Raw genomic sequence first — 15,704 nt, 5'->3', positions numbered from 1 at the left:
GGGCGGCGCGGCGCGGCCCGGGCCGAGCCAGCCAAGCTGAGGCCGAGGAGGACGGGGACAAGGTACGTCCCGGGGTTCGGTGCGCACTGCTAGCTTGCGCCTCGCCTCAGTCTACCCCCTGGCAACCCTTCCCACTCTACCCCAATCCCCCAAACTGGGACCGCGTTCTGACCAAGGGGAATGGGAGCGCCGCGCCAGGCCCCACGTCTGGATGTCCCTGCCACTGCCAGTGGGTGGCCCGACTGGGGCCAGGGAGGGTACCATTGGTGCTTGCCCTGCCCTTGATTTCTTCCCCATTTTCCCCCTCCACCATGGTTTCCCTAGTCCTTTAGGTGGAGTGGGTGGGGCTGGAAAAGGCAGGCTGCTGCGACTGGGCTGGAGCCGGGAGAACGTTAATGATTAACTTTCTTGGACACAGTGGCCTGACCCCTAGGGAGGAGGGACAGGAATCTCCCTTCTCCCCACCCGACCTCTCCAGAAGGGGGCTTGTCAGCGCAGGGGCTGGAGGCCATGGTAAGGGATAGATCTCCTCTGCTTGGGGAAGGCCCTGACCTGTACCCCAGAGGAAGCAAGACCACTAAGGAGAGGCTTGGGATGGGACAAACCCTGATATCCAAGAGGGAACCCATGGGAAATCCCACAGTTCCCATTTCCTGGGCCACTGCCCCAGAAGGGAGTCTGGCCTGGTTTGCCCCCTCGGGTCTAAGCCAGCACTTTGGTGACAGCACAGAGCATGACTGTGTTCTCTTCCCGGTGAGGACCCCTCCCCAGCTGCCCAGAGTAGGAGAGGTGACAGGTGCACATCTGGCTGCTGGAACCCACACCAGAGGAAGGGAAGAAGAGAGGGAGAGCAGGCAGCAGGCCTGACACCTGATCCCCTGGGTTGCCATGGTGACAGGTGTCATGGAAATCTTCTAGAGGAGAGAGGTTGTGGAGGACAGTCCAGTCAGGAGAAGTCAACCTCTTCCTTTATGGAGGGGGTGACCGGGGGCCCAGAGAAGGTGAGGCTTGTCCAGGGCCACACAGGAGGCACAGGAGGGCAGGCCTGGGCTGGAGCAGCCCCTAAGCTTCGTTGTGCCTTGCTCTGTGAAATAGGCAATGCTACTTCTCCCTATTATCCAGGGGGAGAAACTGAGGCTCAGGAAGTTTCAGTAACTTGTCCAAGGTCACGTCACATAGTTCAGAGGTGGCTGAAGTAACTCCAAATCATAGAAGTCTTACCCTGGCCCTCACCTCAGGACTGCAGCCCTACCCAGGACCTCTCTGCCCCTCTGGGGTCTAGATTTTCGTTTCTGCCTGGGCTGCCCCAAACCCCCCAGCTCAGGACCCCTCCCCCCTTGCCTCCCTGGCTCCCAGCTCCGCCTGACACTTGGGGGGTGGGCAGGCTGCTACCCTGGGAGCAGAGACAACGGAGCCCTGTTCCCAGCTGCCACCGTGGGCCGCTTCAGTCCCTGCTTCTCGCTCAGCAGAGCCCTGCCTGAAGGAAGCTCCCTGTGGACAAAGAACGCCTGCTCCCTGCACACCCCTTCCTTTGATGGGTCCGATGTCCTCTTGTCACCCAGTAAGAGAGGAGTGTGTCCCCGATGGCCCCTCCCAATGGGCTCTGTGGGACTGGGTGTGCCACCCAGTGAAAGAGGCAATGATTAACCTGGGAAAATGATGCACAGATGGTGGAATTCCAGGCAAGGCTGCAGGCTTGTGAAGGGCTTCTCGCGTTGCTTTGGGTAAGGAATAAGGATAACCCCTTTTAGGAGCTCCATACCACTCCAGACAGGGCAGGGCAGATTGGAGCAGAGGTGTCCGTGGGGGTCACTGAGCTGCTGGAATCGCCAGGTGAGGGGTGATGGGGGGAAGAAATAGGAGCCCAGAGGATACCTGCTTTTCCACCTGCCGGTTCCAGGACAAAGATAAGGTGTGGCTTGGGCACTCCCAGACCTGGACTCAGCAGTGCCCTGACTTGCTGTGGCACCCCAGGCAAGTCCTTCCCTATCTGTGCCTCAGTTTCTCAGATGTGAAATATGGGGATTGGGGCAACTGAGTCTGAAGCATGATATTGGGAAGATGGAACAGTTTAATCAGGCCTTCTTGCCTCGGGCCCAGTTGGAGGTGGTGCGGCATGTTCTTTGTGGATAGGTCGTGTGTGGGTGGAGTTAGTGCACGTGGATGGTGCCACCACCGTGGCTGGCGTTTATTGCCTGGGTGTCCACCGCCTGCACAGCCATGCTTTCCAACCTACAGCTTCCAAGGACCTGTCTGCTGGTTACCTAGCTCATAGACCTGCGTGTGAGGGGTCTGGTGACCCAGCCTGGCGTGTGACGGGTTTGTGACCCAGTCTGGACAATGGGCTTGAGGGGTCTGTGACCTCCAGACCCAGCCCTAGCTCGACAATTGGCTCAGTCGGCAGGATTCCAATATTAGCCATAGCGCTACACATGGGAAATATGGGATCCAAACAGATGGATCCTGCTTCCTCTAAGAGATGGGATCTAGGAGGATCAGAATAATAATCAGAGGCATTAACATTGAGTGTGTGCCAGGCACCGTGCAAGGGGCTCTGCATGTCTCACACCATTTGATCCTCACAACAAGCTCGTGTGTAGTAGTGTCTCCATTTTTCAGGAAACTGAAGCTCAGAAAGGGCAAATCATTTGCCCAAGGTCCATTGGCCCAGTCGGCAGGATTCCAATATTAGCCATAGCGCTACACATGGGAAATATGGGATCCAAACAGATGGATCCTGCTTCCTCTAAGAGATGGGATCTAGGAGGATCAGAATAATAATCAGAGGCATTAACATTGAGTGTGTGCCAGGCACCGTGCAAGGGGCTCTGCATGTCTCACACCATTTGATCCTCACAACAAGCTCGTGTGTAGTAGTGTCTCCATTTTTCAGGAAACTGAAGCTCAGAAAGGGCAAATCATTTGCCCAAGGTCCCCCAGAAGGGGAGTGATGGAACCAGGATTCATACCCAGGGTATGTCAGAGTCTCCAGGAGCGTAGAGCTGGGTGTGCATATCTAGGGCATTGCGCATAGCCAGTGCACAGTACCTTTTTGAAAACCTTTATGTGATTACATATTTGTATGCAAACAAGTGCGTAACAATCCGTTAAAAATATTTCAGGCATGTTATAAAGTACAGAGAATTTTACCAACTCCTACATACTTGCCCCTGGAGTTCTCAGTATTTTGAGAGCTAATGAAGAGACTGACTTCCTCAGTGAACTCATGATTGGCCACTCCCCAGTTAAAGCTACTTTGGGACTGCTCAAACCTGCCATCAGGTAGGGTGGTGATTTTGTCTGAACAAGGCAGTGTAGCTGGAAGAGCTGTGGGCTTGCTCCTAGTTCTGGTTTTGCCATTTAGCCCCTCCACAAGATACTGAGCTTCAGTTTCCCTGTTGTCATGTGGGACTAGCAGATGACACTGGCAGGGTCTGTAGAGATTGTGTGTGTGTGTGGCTGCCCTTTGAAACAGCAGAGCTAGATGACCCTGCAAGATTAGAAAGTGCTTTCTCAATCATCGAAGAACATTGCTCTCTCTCAGCTTCCAGTACCATGTGGTATCTACATCTCCAGACAAGGGGGCATAGGAGCAGGGTATCAGGACTGACAGTTTGGAGGTAGTCCTGTGAGCCAGCATGTTGAGGTTCAGCTGAAATGCCCTTTTGGGTGGTCCTCCCTATCTGCTCCAGCACACCAGTCCAGAGGGACTCAGAGCGAGGAAGCTTCTGGATCCTTGCAAGTTCCCTCCCCAGAACTTCTGGAGAGAGAGCCAGCCTGTCCCATCTGCACCTTCATCTGTGCAGCCAACATTTGCCAGCTCTGTCCTGGACTCCTGCTGTCCCTTCTGCATTTAGGACACTGAGGCTTTACAGCGAGGTGGAACATGGCTCAGACTAGCCACTATTCCCTCCTCCTCCAGCCAGGCTGCAGTTTTTCAAAATGGAAATAGCTTTATTTTTAATTTTAATATTTTTCTAAAGTAAAACAGGCTCTTTTGTTAAAAAAAAAATTATATGTGTGTGTGGGGGTATGTATATATATCACCACAGAATCAATATGTATTGCAGAAAGTAAATGGCCCCATTCCACAGGTAACTACAGTTTACAGTTGGGTGTGTATCTTTTCAGACCTTTATAAGCATGTACAAATGTACAGCTTTTCTCTATATAAATAAGTTCATTGTGTACACAGTGTGTAACCAGACTTAATATTAGGCAACTCTTTCTAACCTCTCTGAGCCTCAGTTTCCTCATCTACAAAATGAAGATAAAAGCTCTGTGAACACTGGAGGAACTATAAAATAATACTGCAATGACCACCTTTGTGTGCCCATCTCAGATCTCTTGTTAGATTATCTTCTTTGAACATATTCCCACAGGTGGAATTGCTGGGTCTGAGAGTGGGCATTCTTAGAACTATAATAGTTGCTGCACTCTGAGCGTGGTAGGGAGAGTCTTTTTGTTCCACCCTTGAAGCCTCCTCCCATGTCCCCGTGGGATTCCCCTCCAGCTATAGGAAACAGCCTGGGGACACCTTTAACCCACTACCCCCTCTGCCAGAGCCTTGTTCCTATATGTGCACGCTGAGCAGACAGCCTGGGTGTGCAACAGCCAGGGAAACGTTCATGGGGGAGCCCAGTGCTGCGGAATGTGATGTAGCCATTGCCTTTGGAGGCCCTGGCTGCCCTCTTTATCTCCTTGGGGGGCTCTTCCTGGCCCTGCTCCTGTTAGTGCAGTCTTCCTCTCCCTCCTCACCCTTTCTCTAGTGACTCCATCTACTCCTATGGCCTCAATTCCTACCTCTGTGCCCACGATTCCCAACTTTTCTCTCCCGAGACCTCCCTCTTGTGCTCTAGGCAGAGGATCTTACTCCTCCTTGGACATTCTATGAGCATTCCATACATCCATCAAACTCAATGTGTCCCCACCCCAATGCTAAACCTGTCCCTCTTTCAGCCTCCCCCACTCAGGAGCTAGCTTCACCCTTAGCCAGCCAGTCACCCCAACAAGGACTCTTCCCTTCTCTCCTCCACACCATCACCTACCAAATTCTGCCTATGCCACAGCCTGTAGATGGCTCCTGTGCATCCCAGGCCTTCTTGCTCCAGGTCATCTCACACCTGGACAACTGCAACAACTACCATCAAGCTCTACCTGCCTCTCTCACTACCTCCCCACCCCTACAGCTTTTTTTCCACCCAGCAGCCTGATGAGAATCCTATCTCCCCACTCTTTTGCTGAAGACCCTCCCCTCTTCTCCTTAGCATGCTTCCCTAGGCCCCTGCATGTCCCTTTTGCCCCTGACTTCCTTTCTGGCTGTGCGTCTGATCTCTCCTGCCCACCCAGCCTTTTATGTGCACACATACTGGACACTCCAGCTGGGCTGAATGTGTGTTAGTTTCTCAATTGCCCTGGGCCTTTGCAGGTGGGTAACATGCATATTAGTTAATGCTAGCTGCTATAACAGACAAGTCCCAAGTTCTGAAAGGCTTAACACATTGACAGTTTAATTCTTGTTTTCTCAAAATCCAATCCATGTCAGGCGGGCAGTGATTCACAGACCGAAGCTTCTCCTATCATGGCTCCACCCACTTCCAGAAACTGCCCCATTCACCCCCCAGGTGGGACAGGAGACCACAGAGAAGGCCTGCCACTTAACCTCATCGGTTGTTATTCTGCTCACATTCCATTGGCCAGAATTCAGTCACATGAGGACGCTGAACTGCAAGGGAGAATGGGAAATGTAGTCTAGCTGTGTGGTCACAGAGAAAAGGGAATTGCCTTTGGAAATTGGAGAACACAGCAGGTTCTGGCACCATAGCCCCCTACTCCGGAACCGTCCATGATGTGCTGCACCCCCATTTCCCAGGCGGGATCGGGTGTTTTCTCTGTGCTCCAGCAATTCCCCACCGATGTGTCCTCATCACGGCTATCGCTAGGACTGTGAGCTCTGAGCTCCCTGCATCGGGCATCATGTCCCCTGGTACTGGGCACAGTGCAGGTGTTCAGTGGAACAGATCAATTTACAGCTCTATCATGGTCACGAAAAGAGGTCCACAATTTATTGACAGATGAGAAAAAAAGTTAGAAACAAGATGTGACCCCCAAAGAGACCCCTCCTATCATCTATATGGATATATAGACAGAGAAGGATGTAAGGAGGTTTGGGCCAAAACCTCCATAGTAGGGACCTCGGGGGATGGGGGCCTTTTAATTGTCTTCTTTATACTTTTCTGTATTGTCTGATGTTTTTTTTCCAGTGAGCTTGTACTGCTTTTATGATTTAAAAAAATTTTTTTTTGGTTTTGGGAGAGCCAGCCAAAGATGGTGTCACCAGTACTCTGGGAAGAGAGCCCTCTGGCAGGGCTGGAGGCACAGGTCTGCCATCCACATTCCCTGCTCTGGGAAACTTTGCTTCATGTGGCCCTTCACTCGCCTCCCCAACCTGCCCCTGATCTCACTTCTTGCTCAAGAGTTTGAGCTCCACTCCCACTGGATGAGGTCCTCACCCCTCCTCTGTTAAATGGGGGTGACAGCAGGAGCTCCCCAGCAAGGATTTTGAGTATGCATGAGAGATCCCAAGCAGGACAGGATGAGACCCTTTTTGGTTCATAGTCCACTCTCATAAACCAGGGCCCCAGCTCTTGAATGCCAGCTCTGCCCTGATTCACCCCCATAAAGCTGTCTTCACACTAGCTCAGCCCCAAAGGCAGAAAGGCCAGTGGGATGTTAGAAAAGATAAGACCCTATACCATGTCCCAAACCTGATTCCAGCACTCAGAGAGATATGGGACTCTGTGCCTCTCCAGTGGTAGTTTAAGGTCTGGTATTTCCTGGGTGTTTGGGGGCTAATCCCAGGCCAGGTGGGGCTTTGGAGGAGAGGGGGGCTCAGAGCAAGTGATGGGTGCCTGATGTTCTCTGGGAGGAGCTGGTAGCTGCTTAACCTATGAAAGTGCTCAGTATGGTGTAAATGACCATCATAGTATCCATTATTATTAATTGATGGTGACACCTGGGTCCCTAGAGCCTCCTGCTTGGGCCCTGATGGGGATCTGGGCATCAGTGCTGAGGAAGGATGAAGAAGTCCTTTTTGGGCACAAGGGCATCTTCTGTCCTTGGACGAAGCTGAGAGAAAACAGGACCTTAAGATTCCTTTGCCTGTGCCGAGCCTGAGGGACCCTGGGGTTTAGGGTTAGGGCACCTAGAGCTGCCTCGCCCTGCCAAGGCCTCAGGAAGGATCAGCATCTCCAATCAGCCCCAGTCCTGCAAAGCTGGTCCAGGGTGTCCTTGCGTCACCATTCCTCACCCAGGGTGGAGGTGGGGCAGGAAGGAGAGTCCCAGCATGGATCCTGTACTTGTTGATGAAGGACTTAGAACTCAGAGTGAAATCTCACCAGACTCAACAGTCCTAGCCCTGGTCAGATGTTCTGCCTCCCATAAGCCTTCCAGACTGAGTTAGGTGCTCGCTCCTCTGGGCTCCCACATATTTTGAATAAATCTTAGTCCCTGATTGTGTCTCATCTTATTTAAGCACTGGAGTTTGGCAGGTCTGCATTTGGACTCTGGCTTTGTCTATTCTCTGCTAGCTGTGTGACCTTGGTCAGGTGACTTCACCTCTCTGATCTTGTTCTCTTTACCTGGGAGTGGGCTAACAGAGGTGCTTGATGTGAGACTTAAATGAGATGCAGTATGTGGAACAATTAGCTTCCTTAGCCCCCCATTCCCCCCTCCCTTCCCCTCCTTCAGCCTTTGAGCCTGTCCTGGGCTCTCTGCAGGGCTCTGCGGTTGCTGTGTCCTTGGCTCAAGGACACCTGGAACCTTGATCAGCCTTCAGATGAAAGAGCTGCCTAGCTGTTGGAGTTCAGAGAGAGATGGGAATTGCCCAGGGCTGTCTAGTAGGGGCAGAGGGTCAGTGCACCACCTGCAGGGTACTGGTGTGTGCCACCTGCTATCCCCAGGGAGGAAACTCATGAATATTCACACCCACTGGAGCAGGAGGGAGCCAGCCAGCCTGCTGTTGGGTGTCATTGAAGCGTTCCTGTCTCCCAGTGACTGCAGAGGCAGCCTGGAAGTCAGGCGTGGCTCAGGCAGGGAGAGGAAAGGGGCAGCCAGCCACAGCCCGAGGTGAGTGTGTCTCCTCTATCCCCGCTCAGGGGTCCCTGGGAGAGCAGGAGCCCCTGGGTCGGAAGCCTGCCTGGTGCTGACTCTCTAAGACAGAAGGTTTACCACCTTCATCTCAATTTCCCTGTGCACATGATGTGGGGCATGAGTCCTGTTTCTCCTTCATTCCCTGGAGGGTACCCATTCAGCAGAACAGGAGAGGATGGCTGGGCCTGGCCTGCTGCAAGCCATCGCAATGACGGAGGCCCACGTGGCTCAGGGAATTCAGAAGGGCAGGACTAGGGGGGTGGGCTGGCGAGGGTGGGCTGTCTGTCCTGAGTGACCAGAATTGTCAGCAGAGTGGGCAGAGGAGGCAGGAGACGCAGATTCTAGTCCTGTCTCTGCTGCTGCTGTGCTGTCTGACCTCCAGGATGCCGCTGCCTTCTCTGAGGCAAGTCCTCCCTGCCTCTCTGTCTTCTGGCCTGGAGGCTGTGACAGTTGGGCTGCACTGATATTGTCCTTGCACCTGCCTGCAAGCCTCTATCAGGGCCAGTGGGCACACACTTCAATAGGACCACAGCAGGGATCCTGGGAGGGTAATAACAATGGTGGCAAGCAGTGCTCAGTGGGTGTCCACTCTGTGTCAGCCCTGTGCTGGGTGCTTTCCTTGTGGAACGCAGAGGGTCCGCACAGCACCCTGAAATGGAGGGAGAGTTGGCATCACCATTTTGGAGGAGAAATTAAGGCCCAGAGAAGGCTTGCCTTGGGCACACAGCAAGGAAACAGCAGAGCTGGGATCCAAACCAGGACCCTGGCCCCAAGGTGTGGGCTCCATGTGGCTCTTGTGTGTGGCTCTCACACGTGCTCTTGCCCACATATGGCTCTCACACACATGACTTCCTTTTAGCTCTGACTCATGGGGACTTTCACATCCATGGGTGAGACCTACGAGCTCACACGTAGGTCTCACCCATGGGCTGTCTCTTTTATGGCTCTCAACGAGGTTTGGTCTGCCTGGACCATGTCCTACCTGCACTCTCTGCCCGGACCCCAGAGCCCTGACTATGTTCTTCCCTGAGAGTCATGTGGTGTCACTCATCAAACATTCACTAGGTACCAGGCTCAAGGGAGTTCAGGGATGAGTCACCAGCAGGCTTGTCTGCAGCTGGGCACAGAGGAGACCTGTCCTCCAGCACACCCAGGTTCATGAACTGAGACTGGGCCCTTGTCAATAGTGATGATAATAATTAATACATACTGATCGCTTCTTGGGTATGTGCTTTCTCTCATTAGGATCACTTAGCCACGCGACTATTCTTCCTCAATCCAAGCTCCTGGCTGACAGCCAACCTCCCTCTGGGCCTCATTCTACCCAGGGGCTCTACCTGTGATCACAAATGGCCCTGTCTCTTGTGATCTTGCTGTGTGTGTCCATTGTACACATGAGGAAGCTTGGGCTCAGAGAGGGTGAGCTTCATGCCCAAGGTCACAGAGGCCAGGCAGGAAGGGAACGAATAGCCTTGGACACCTCTGATGGCCGGCACAGGAGGGACCAGCCCTCCTCTGCTTCCTCTTCCCTTGTCCTGGCTCAGCCCACAGAGGCTAGACCTTGCTGCGCTCCTGAGACAGAGCTCCCCAGTCATGCCTCTGCCTTCTTTGGTGGTACCGCTGCTGTGTACATCTTCCTTCCTTCCCTTGGGCTTGGGGCTGGGCTTGGGACACACCAGGCAGGGGCTGCCATGGGCAAAGTAGGAAGCTGCACGTTGGAGGTCAGCAGTCCTGGGCTTAAATTCCTGCCCTGTGCCTGCCTTGCTGAGTGACCCTGGGCAAGTCATGTCACCTCCTGGAGTCTCAGTTTCCCCATCTGCAAAATGGGGGTGATGGGTGGATTGGTATTCACTCAGGGGTAGCTGAGTGGCGTCAGTTAGATGCTCTGGAGAAGACACCACCCTTGCCCCACCAGGGCCTGGCTCATAACAGGGCCTCAAAAGTAGAACCCGAAGGTGGGATGGCCCAAGAGTCAGTAGCTGGCAGGGCCTAGCAGGCAGCAGGAGCTTGGCAAGGTTTGAGAAAGCCCAAATGGGAGAATGAATGAATGAGCGAACCACTGATGGGGGGTAGGGGGGATGGGAGGACTGTCCTGGGCGGAGCCAGGCGGAGCCTGATTGGTGGTTCAGTGGGCTGGTCTGCCCCCTGCTGTCTGGCCTCCTCCCCAGAGCCTCCACCATTGCAGCCTCCCAGAGTTCCAGAAATTACCCTGGTGAGTGGGGCTGCTGGGGCAGAAGTGGGCCCTCAGGATTTACAGAGCTCAAGCCGCAGGAATCCTAATCCCTCCCCATTTTAAAGTCAGAGAAACAGGCCCAGAGCCCTGCTCAATTTTGAGCCTGAGTCTGAGGCTCCAGCCTGGCATGGGGCTCTGTCCTGTTTTCTGCTGGGCCCCTGGGGAGCAGGGGAGCAGATAGGGGCACTTGAGGCATGGGGCAGGTTTGTGCTTGATAGGGGTCCCTGTTTAGGGCCAGGAGCAGGCACTGGGGGCTGAGGAGGGATGCAGCTAACAACAATCTGAGTGATAACTATGCGCTGGTGGCTTTGTGCTCCATCTCAGGAAGGCTCACAGGAGCCCAGCCAGGGAGGCTATCAGTTTCCCCATTTTACAGCTGAAAAATTGAGACCCCAAGGGGGGGTCTCCTGGCTTGTCTGAAGTCCTAGTGCTGGACTGAAACACAGACCTGAGGGTTCCAGAGCCTGAGGTTGTCACCTCCCCTTCCTGGGGCCCCTTCATGGCCAGACCATGGCTGGCTGGTTTAGCCCACCTTCAAAGCTTGATGATCTGTTGTTTAATGTGTTAAATACAACTTATTGCCTTTTTCTGATTAAAAAAGTAGTACATGCTCCTTTTAAAAATGCAGCTATTACAGAAATGCATAATATGGAGAAATATTCCCTTATATACCTCTCTCCTGGCAATGCCGAGGATACCACTGTTAAAATTTAGAATACATCCCTCCAGGTGCTTTTTTTCTGGGCCTACCTGTATATTTACCATACATATATGAATTTGGGAGGGATGCATATTGTTCTAGAACTTTCTTTTTCCACAGAAATAGACCATGATGTTTTTAGCTTTGCCTAGTTTTTTGTTTGTTTGTTTGTTTTCAACATTTACAGATACTCCTTCTGGGAATGGGCCTTGATTTATGTAATGGTCCCCTGCTGCTGGACACTGAGGTTGTTTCTAATATTTTTCTATTTCTGACCAACCTGTGGTGAACACCCTTGCATACGTGACTTTGCACACTCACCCAAGTGTTTCTGTAGAACAGCGGAAACTCAGAGAGCCTGCACCCTCCCCCTTTGACATAACTGCCCTCCAGAAACTCTTCCACACCCTCGCCCACTTCTGGCCCTGTCCACCTTGTGGAGTGAGCAAAGATATCTCATTTGTCACTGGGGAGACCAAATTCCCTCTTCCTCTGTAGTTTCTTCCTCTGCAGATTGCTTCCGCATGTTCTTTCCAGTGAGGGGAAATTTCTAGACGATGAGCCAAGGATTCAGAGATTGGTGCCAGCTGGTCGGGTAGGCCTGGATTGTCCCTTCACCAGAGAGGAGTTTGTGGGTGCCTTGGGTAACTTTTCCATGGGGGCTATCTGGCTTCTGCCCCCGGGGACAGTGCTGATGGTCACAGGCAGCATGTATGACCTCTCATGGCCTCAGGGGCCCAGGGCCCAATGCAGCATGAGCTGGGACAGGAGTGGAAAGTTTTGGGCCCTGGCTTAGCAGCTAAGGGGAGGTGGGAAGGCCTCCTGAGTCCCAACTCTCTCTTGGACTCCAGTTCTTCAGCCTGAACTGACCCCATTACAGCCCATGTTTCAGTCCCCTGCTGATAGGATTGCCACATATAAACTAACTCGCCCCCGAAACAAACAAGTAACGACAACAACAACAAATCCCCAGGACACCCAGTTAACTTAGCAGCTAAGGGGAGGTGGGAAGGCCCCCTGAGTCCCAACTCTCTCTTGGACTCCAGTTCTTCAGCCTGAACTGACCCCATTACAGCCCATGTTTCAGTCCCCTGCTGATAGGGTTGCCACATATAAACCAACTCGCCCCCGAAACAAACAAGTAACGACAACAACAACAAATCCCCAGGACACCCAGTTAAAATGGAAGATTGAATAATTTTTAGTATAAGTTTGTCCCATGCAATATTTGGGACATACTTACACTAAAAAAAAGTTATTCATCATTGATCTGAAATTCACATTTAACTGGGCACCCCTGCCTGCTGGCAATAGAGGAGGTGGGTGTGTGGACAGAGGCCTGACCAGCTCTGCAGCCTGAGGCCTCTTTTCCCAGCTCTGGGCCTCAGTTTCTCCATTGGCCTCACCCACGCAGACTCCAGGGGCACAGGGGCAGGTGAGGAGCCTTGGCCTCTCACTTGGCAGCTGGGAGGAGAGTTACAGAGGACAGGTGGGGTGGCTGCGCCTTCCAAAAGGGGAAGGATTCAGGCCCCAGACAGCCCCTGGCTTTCTCTGTGGTCTGGGAGGCACAGGGCACTGGGAGAAGGTCTTCTTTTCCTTTTGATTTAGAAAAGTATTTCTTGGTTAGAGCATAGCCTTATAACCCCAAGATCATGGGTTCAGATCCCCATACTGGCCAGCTGCCCCCCCACAAAAAAGCATTTCATTATGAAGCCCAAAATGATATTAAAAAATAAGGTAATGACTACTCATGTACTCACTGGCCAGTCCGAAAATGAAAACAGAACCAGGCAGCAGAACCTTCTCCCTGCCGCGTCTCCAACCTTCTTTTGAGATGGCTTCACCCACCATCTCTGTCTGCAATACTGCGGCTGTCTCCTTGTGTTGGTCTCTCTGTTTCTCCCTCATCTCTCTGTCCCTATTTGGACCCTACTGGGGGGCCACCGAGCTGGCAAAGGCAGGTCCCTGCTGCCAGGCCTGGGGCAGCCATGGGGGCTCTCTGGGGCCAGCCTCCTGATGCTTGGCCACTCTGTGCTACTCCTACAGGTGCCTGAAATGCTGCCACCGCCAAAGAAGAAGTGCTGGGAGTCCATGGCCAAGGGGCTGGTGCTGGGAGCTCTCTTCACCAGCTTCCTGCTGCTGCTCTACTCTTACGCTGTCCCCCCGCTGCATGCCAGCCCGGCCTCCACGTGAGTGGCCCTGCTGGGCTGCTCCCCACGGGCCCCGTACTCACTGTAGTGCCTTTCGCACTGCACCCTGCACCATGCTGTGCCAGGCAGAACTCACTGTGTATCCCGGGCCTCAGCATGCCCATTTGTGAAGTGGGGATAATAACAGAGCCTGTCTCTTGGAGCATGAGAATCAAATACTGCCATCTGTGTACAGGGCTGGACTGTCACAATCTGAGGCTTCAACAGGGCCACACTGGGGGGTGACTTGTCCAAGAGCATTCAGCTGGCACAGGGCCTGGATTCCAGCTGGGGTCTGTCTGACTCCAAACCTGGCCCCTGACCACTAGGCTATCCCGCCTGCTTGTGAGGCTGCTACATGCAGATCCAGCACAGCCTCCGCTCTTAGTAGGTGGTATTAAGTCGAACTAGAGGAAATTGCTGATAACTGACCATTTGGGGCCTATAAAATGGCAATTACATGTGGTCCAACCTAATATGCATTCACAGTAAATGTACAACACAGTGGCCGTGAATGAGACAAAAACTTGTTCCATGAACACGGCTTGTTATTTTCCCCATTTCACAGATGAAATAACTGAGACCATAGAGACCAAACCACTGGCCCTGGACTCAGGCCCATCTGGTCCCCCATCCCAACTCCCCTGCCACCACTGTCCCCAACAACTCTTCCTTGTAGGTACCAGGGCCCGGGTGCTGAGTCCTGAGGGCCCCAGCAGCCCCCTGAGACTCTCCCCACTGCTCTGTCCCCAGCAGGACCCTGGAGGCCACCGTGCCTTGCTCCCCGGCCCCAGGTGAACCGGAGGCGGTGACTCCTGCTAACGGCTCTGCAGGCGGGTGCCAGCCACGGCGGGACATCGTGTTCATGAAGACGCACAAGACGGCCAGCAGCACTCTGCTTAACATCCTATTCCGCTTCGGCCAGAAGCACGGGCTCAAGTTCGCCTTCCCCAGCGGCCGCAACGACTTCGACTACCCCTCCTTCTTCACGCGCAGCCTGGTGCAGGACTACCAGCCCGGGGCCTGCTTCAACATCATCTGCAACCACATGCGCTTCCACTACGACGAGGTGCGCAGCCTGGTGCCTCCCAACGCCACCTTCATCACCGTGCTCCGCGACCCCGCCCGCCTCTTCGAGTCCTCCTTCCATTACTTCGGGTCCGTGGTGCCCTTCACGTGGAAGCTCTCGGGCCACGACAAGCTGGCCGAGTTCCTGCAGGACCCCGATCGCTACTATGACCCCAACGGCTACAACGCCCACTACCTCCGCAACCTGCTCTTCTTCGACCTGGGCTACGACAGCAACCTGGACCCCAGCAGCCCGCAGGTGCAGGAGCACGTCCTGGAGGTGGAGCACCGCTTCCACCTGGTGCTGCTGCAGGAGTACTTCGATGAGTCTCTGGTGCTGCTCAAGGACCTGCTGTGCTGGGAGCTGGAGGACGTGCTCTACTTCAAGCTCAACGCCCGCCGTGACTCGCCCGGGCCGCGGCTCTCGGGGGAGCTGTACCGGCGCGCCACGGCCTGGAACATGCTGGATGCCCACCTCTACCGCCACTTCAACGCCAGCTTCTGGCGCAGGGTGGAGGCCTTCGGGCGGGAGCGCATGGCCCGCGAGGTGGCTGCCCTGCGCCGTGCCAACGAGCGCATGCAGCGCATCTGCATCGATGGGGGCCAGGCCGTGGACGCTGCTGCCATCCAGGACTCGGCCATGCAGCCCTGGCAGCCGCTGGGCACCAAGTCCATCCTGGGCTACAACCTCAAGAAGAGCATCGGGCAGCGGCACGCACAGCTCTGCCGTCGCATGCTCACACCGGAGATCCAGTACCTGATGGACCTCGGTGTCAACCTGTGGGTCACCAAGCTCTGGAAGCTCATTCGGGATTTTCTGCAGTGGTGACATCCCACCACCCAGTGGTCTGCCTGCCTGCTCACAGAAGAGAGGCTGAGCAGGGACCCGCTGGCACTGGCTTCCCCCTGCTCCTCCTGGTGCCACCTCAGACCCCTGCGGTGAGGAGGGACTATCTTGGGGATGCTGCCAGACAGGACTGGGCCCACAGCACACAGAAAGGGCCTAACTGAGATCAGTATTTGACTAATTACACCATTTTTTATTGAGCCCTTTTCCCTCCAAAGAAAAGAATGTTCTATTTCCTGCCTCCCCTTAAAGGGGAGACCTCAGAAGTAAAGGAATTTGATGTTGTGTTTTTGTTAATCAGCCTCAGTGTTGGTGACTGGAGGGGTTCTGGGGTGGAAGGACCCCAAGAGAGCATAGTAGGTGCCTGTGTGAGTCTGTGGGACAGACCCCAATGGGGTTGCAGGGATTTGGTGTGTATCTGTTGCATGCTGAAGCTCTGGGTGGTTCAGGGGCTCCTACGAGTTACCAAGACCTGGAAGATTGTGTGTGCATGTGTGTGTGCACACGTGCGTGATC

The 15,704-nt window shown here is 53.9% G+C and overlaps 1 protein-coding gene across 1 annotated transcript; it reads left to right on the top strand.

Annotated features, from left to right (window-relative positions):
• Positions 1-6: 6 nt before the first annotated feature.
• On the top strand, positions 7-15,485 carry GAL3ST1 (galactose-3-O-sulfotransferase 1). The gene is made up of 3 exons (XM_008572993.1): positions 7-62; positions 13,131-13,273; positions 14,030-15,485. Exons 2-3 carry the CDS (start codon positions 13,140-13,142, stop codon positions 15,168-15,170), a joined length of 1,275 nt encoding a protein of 424 aa, XP_008571215.1. The 5' UTR covers positions 7-62; positions 13,131-13,139; the 3' UTR covers positions 15,171-15,485.
• The last annotated feature ends 219 nt before the right edge of the window (positions 15,486-15,704 follow it).

Source organism: Galeopterus variegatus, unplaced genomic scaffold (assembly GCF_000696425.1).
Source record: "Galeopterus variegatus unplaced genomic scaffold, G_variegatus-3.0.2 Scaffold863, whole genome shotgun sequence".
Lineage (NCBI taxonomy): Eukaryota > Metazoa > Chordata > Mammalia > Dermoptera > Cynocephalidae > Galeopterus > Galeopterus variegatus.
The sequence above is the reverse complement of the archived record's forward strand: the minus strand, read 5'-3'. Positions and strand labels throughout refer to the sequence as shown.